This window comes from Lactuca serriola, chromosome 4 (genome assembly GCF_051521515.1).
Source record: "Lactuca serriola cultivar US96UC23 chromosome 4, Lser_US96UC23_V15, whole genome shotgun sequence".
Taxonomy (NCBI): domain Eukaryota; kingdom Viridiplantae; phylum Streptophyta; class Magnoliopsida; order Asterales; family Asteraceae; genus Lactuca; species Lactuca serriola.
Genome location: NC_136411.1, coordinates 300,884,742 through 300,890,331, shown reverse-complemented (window position 1 = coordinate 300,890,331; position 5,590 = coordinate 300,884,742). Strand labels below are relative to the sequence as shown.

General features: G+C 39.9%; 1 protein-coding gene across 1 annotated transcript; it reads right to left on the bottom strand.

The window, feature by feature from the left end:
* Window positions 1–1,573: 1,573 nt before the first annotated feature.
* Window positions 1,574–2,017, bottom strand: LOC145099468 (uncharacterized). The gene has a single exon (XM_079037041.1). It carries the CDS (start codon window positions 2,015–2,017, stop codon window positions 1,574–1,576), a length of 444 nt encoding a protein of 147 aa, XP_078893167.1.
* Window positions 2,018–5,590: the final 3,573 nt, after the last annotated feature.

Sequence of the window (5,590 nt, the reverse complement as noted above, 5' to 3'; positions counted from 1 at the left end):
TAACTTCCTCTGGTGAAGTCAGATTTAGACGATGCCTATACGCACGAATTCACTTTTACGGCATTATGAATTTTGTTTAGACTTCCTAAGCTAAAAAGCAACATAACCCATATTCACTTTTTATGTTGTCCATAGTCGTGTCGGTTTTATCGCGAGACTTTGGCGATTCCTAACTTCTTCGTTCTAAGTTGGATTGAGGCGTTATAAATATGTACGGAATCCTAATTACGAATACTATAGCTAGGTTAAGATTATTTTCCCTAAGTGATCTTTTATTTTTGACGTGTATTTTAAATCTTATTTATTTTATTATATAATATATCTTAATTTCATATAAAAGACATAAGCACAAAATATATGAATAATCCTGTCTTATTCATTCACAAAATAACTACATGACTTCACCACAAAGGTTGTAGGTTTGATTACTAAGCCTAGCTGGAAACACAGACGTTACAATTCTCTCCCCCTTAGGATGATTCCGTCCCGGAATCCTGCGTTAGCAAACAGATGTGGATAGCAGCTCTTCATTTCACCTTCTGTTTCCCATGTGAGAATTGACTCTGTTGGGAGTTTCCATCACACTAGCACTAAGTCGATTATCTTACGACGTAACTTCATTGTCTTATGGTCGACGATTTCTACAGGCTCTTTAACCAGCCGCCTATCTTCATCGATCCTTAACTCTGAAAATGGAAGCATATCCACGTGAAAGGTATTATGGATACCTTCCAGTTCGACGGTCAATTCAAGCTTGTATGCTTGAATCCCTATCCTTTTAGGAGCTTTAAATGGTCCTATGAATGAGGACTCAACTTCCCACGCTTTCCGAATCTAATAAGTCCCTTCCATGGCGATCTTTTAAGTAACACTTGATCACCCACATCAAATGTGATCGGTCGTCGTTTCTTATTTTAAGTAACACTTGGGCAGCTAACATCATTTCACTAATGACTTTAAGATTCTTGGTGGTTTGATGTACTATATCCAAACCTGCTAAATGCTTATCTCCTGCTTCTAGCCAACACGACGATGTTTGACAATTCCTTCCATATAGTGCTTCGTAGGGAGGCATCTTGATGCTTGAGTGATAACTATTGTTGTAGGAAAATTCGGCTAAGGATAGATGGTCATCCCAACTACCCGGAAACTCTAAGGCGTATGCCCACAACATATCCTCCAAGCTTTGGATAGTTCTGTCACTCTGTCTGTCTGTTTGCGGATGATAGGAAGTACTCAAACACAACTTCGTGCTTAACTCCTCCTACATACTTTTCCAAAATCTGGAGGTGAATCTATTGTCACTATCTGACATGATAGATAAGGACACTCCATGAATCCTTACGACTTCCCTTACATAGGTCTCTACCAACTTCTGCATAGATCAATTCTCTCATGCAACTATGAAATGCGTACTCTTTGTAAGTCGGTCTACTACAACCCATATCATGTCGTGACCTTTCTTTGTCTTCAAAAACTTTTTTATGAAGTCCATGGTAAGATCATCCCATTTCCCTATTAGTTCTGGTAAGGGTTCCAAATTCCCATATGGCTTAGGAAGTTGTGCCTTTACTCACACACAAGTTATGCATTCCGCTATGTAAGTTGTTATGTCGACCTTCATTGTCGGCCTCCAATAATAGGGCTTTAAGTCTAAGTACATTTTGATGCTACCTGGGTGTATAAAATACATAGTCGTATGAGATTCTTCCCTGAGAATATCCCGTATCCCACCTATCTTTCGCATCCAAATGTGATTCTTAAACGTCTCTAACCCTTGTTTGTCTTCTTCAAACATAAACGTCTTACGTAGACGTTCCTCTTTCCGATCACTCTCAGCCAGAGCCCTTGTCTGAGTTTCGTTCATCTTCTCTATAATTGTTGAGATTATGTCAATCTTCAACGATCTAGCTCTTTTTCCTTCAGGAATCACCTTTCTACTCAGGGCATCGGCGATGATATTTTCTTTCCTCGGGTGGTAAAGTATCTTGCAATCGCAGTCCTTGAGTAGCTCCATCAATCACCTTTGTCTCATAGTCAACTCCTTCTAAGAAAAGAGATATTGGAGGCTCTTATGATCTATATAGAGTTTGCATTAGGTTCCGTAAAGATAATGCTTCCATATCTTTAGGGAAAAAACCACTGATGCAAGCTCTAGATCATGATTCAGATAGTTTTGCTCGTAGGGCTTTAGATTTCTTGAGGCGTAAGTTACTACTTTGTCCCTTTGAGTAAGGACACATCCCAATCTATTTTCAGAAGCATCACTGAAAACTGCGAAATCTTCAGTTCCTTGTGGTAGGACGAGGATTGGTGCCTCACACAATCTCTTCTTCAATTCACTAAAAGCTCTTTCTTGCTTCTCTCTCTCTCTCTCCAAGTATAGACAACTCCCTTGTTGGTCAAGGCTATCAATGGAGCCACAATAGAAGAGAAATTTTGGATGAATCTTCGATAGTAGCCTGCCAATCCCAGAAAACTAAGGATTTCGGTGGGACTCTTTGGTGTCTCCCACTTCATTACAACTTCTATCTTTGTTGTGTTAACCAAAATGCGTTCTTGGTTAACTACATGACCCAAGAACTGAATCTACCATATCCAAAAGTCGCACTTGGAGAACTTTGCATAATGTTTCTCCCTCTTAAGGACTTCCAGTACTTCTCGGAGATGTTTTCCATGATCGTGATTGTTCTTGGAGCAAATCAAGATGTTGTCTATGAACACTATTACTGATTTATCGAGAAAAGGTTTACAAACTCGATGCATCAGATCCATAAATGTTGCCGGAGCATTGGTTAGTTCGGACGACATAAAGAGGAATCCATAGTGTCCATATCAGATTCTAAAGGTTGTCTTCTCGATATCTTGCTCCCTAATCCTTAACTGGAGAAAACTTGACCTGAGATCAATTTTGGATAAAACAGTTGCTCCTTGAAATTGATCGAACAAGTCATCTACCCTAGGTAAAGGATACTTATTATTGATCGTAGCTTTGTTTAGCTCCCGATAGTCAATACACATTCTGATAGTACTGTCTTTTTTCTTTATGAACAATACTGGAGCTCCCCAAGGTGATGAACTAGGTATTATAAAACCTTTATCCAATAACTCCTGGAGTTGTGTCATTAACTCCTTCATCTTTGTCAGCGCTAAACGATACGAAGCCTTCACAATCGGCATCGTGCCTAACAACAAGTCGATTCTGAATTCTACCTGCCTCTCTGGTGGTCATCCTAGTAATTCATCTGGAAATACCTCAGGAAAGTCTTGCACCATAGGTATATCAGTCATTTACCTTTTCTCCTTCTTCACATTGATTACGTATGTTAGGAATGTCGAACATTCCTTCGATAAGCATCTTATGTCCTTCATCATTGTGATGATTCCAGACTTCACTCTATTCTTATCTTCGTAAACGACGAATGGATTTCTTCCAGGTGGACTGATGCGCACCATCTTCCATCCACATAAGATGTCTACGAGGTTTTGTCCCATTCAATTCATGCCAAGAATAACTTCGAACTCACTTAACTCAAATGGTAAAATCTCTCGATGGAATTCAATCTCATCTAAATCTAAAGTTACGGCCTCTAACATATTACTAACATGTATATTCCTACCACCAACTACTTCTACTAAGATAGGGGTACCTAGTCTAAGTTTCCTAAAGCAACATCGGTTTCTTCCTTAGCCTCGTTGAGGGTCATCTGGTAGCTTTGACCCTTGGGCTTTGGTGGCAAGATCCTCGGGATCACCTTCTCCGCTTTCGGGCACTCTGCCTTAATGTGCTACTCCTCTCCATAATTAAAACAAAATCTTCCTTTCATAGGAAAATTTGTGGAAATATGCCCTGGCTTCTTACACTTGAAGCAAACGACACAGTCACCGAAATGCTTCTTCTTGCACTGGTCACAACACTTCCCTTCTTGGTTGCTTCCAAATTTGTCGTTTGTTTTCGTAAACTTCTTATTCTTCTCATTGTCGTTGTTGTTACTTCCCTCAACCTTTATCTTCTCATCGGCCTCAATTCTTTCGGTAGTGTTGAGAGAAAAACTTTGAGACACACTTGAACAAATCGTTAGAACAAGTATATAGCGGAATAGTTAATCTCGAAGCATCTGTTAGCTCAACAATAATATTAAGAGTTAGAAGTTAGTGAGTTAGATGCGGAAAAGTAAAGAAATGTAAATAACAACAATTGTTATATCAAGTATACACATAAGCAGATTCATAACAAGGAATGCATTCAAACCAAGTTAATAAGTGAGATCTAGCTTAGTGATTAAGTCACAAGTGACTTGATTCGAAGAGAGATGATGATTGATTAAGAGAGTAATAAGATTTGATAAGTAAGACAGAATGAGAACTTTGAGATGTGTATTAGAATTTGAAGAGAGATTCACATCGGTACCAATTACATGAGAAATGAACTCTATTTATAGAGACAAGTTTACAACTCTAAGAGTAGCCATGCAAGGCATACTGGACATTTGAGTGTTTTACAGAAAAGACAAAATAAACTAAGTAGAGATAAAGACTGCGGTGCTGAAGACTTCGGATGACAAGTTGATGAGATTGCTTAACTGTGGTGGCTTGGAGGCTGCGGTAGCTAAAGTTCAAGAGGGTCACTTTTTTTGATTCAACAATTTCCCCCTAAGTGACCTCTTTAACTTTGATCAGTTATCAAGTTTAAGGAACATGATCAGGATCCACCCAAACTTCTTGACGTTCTCTAACCAGTTGATTATTCTCAGTATTTCAAACTTGACCTCTGCGGTTGTATTCTTAGATTTTTCAACTGCGTTGCAGCAGATCTCAAGTTGTTTTATGGTGAGACGGTTCATCGCGGTCATAGGAATGAAATATTTGACATTTTCAGTCTTCCTCTTGAAAATGACTCCCAGCTCGGGATAGTTGGTTGCACCTAAGGATCTTTCTTCATAGCCTGCGGTAGGCATGGGTGCGGGGTCAAGCGGTGGCAAGTCAGCAATTTTGAAGATGATGGGATGAATGTCTGCATCCATTTTTGCGAAGTCACAGACTGTTTCCTTAAGAAAGATACTGGCCCTTTCAAGAGTGATCTTCATCTTCGGATGCTTCTCAGACTTGTGCTAAAAAACCTTGGCGATGAGAAACACTTCTTCAGGGTTCATACACGGAAAATCAGCCTGGGTGCGGATGTAGTCGTGCTCCCTCCTGGTCAGGGTGTACTGGATGAACTCAGCTTTCATGAACTTCCTAGTATTGTAATTCTTCACTATGGATGGTCTATCGTTAGACCATATGTGTTCAACTAGATAGGCATGCTTAGCATAGAATTGGTTAAGTCTCTCAAACTCCATAGGAAGTCTTTTGTCGTCCGGAAGGCTGCGGTCGATCTGCTCAAATACAGTGAAGTATCTGGCATTCAGTGAGATTCGGATATCCCAGTAGCCGTCTGAGGGGGGGGGGGGGGTTCCGCATAGGTGAGATGAGGGACATGGTCATCATCAAGAAGTCTTCTATGTGGATTGATTCAAGAATTTATCAAGGATTCATCCATAACTGTGTCGAATCCACAGAGTCTGCATACTTCTTTGGCTAACTTGGC

What these genes read in the sequence shown, in the direction of transcription:
- LOC145099468 (XM_079037041.1), bottom strand. Translation starts at nt 2,017, where the DNA reads ATGGAGCTACTCAAGGACTGCGATTGCAAGATACTTTACCACCCGAGG.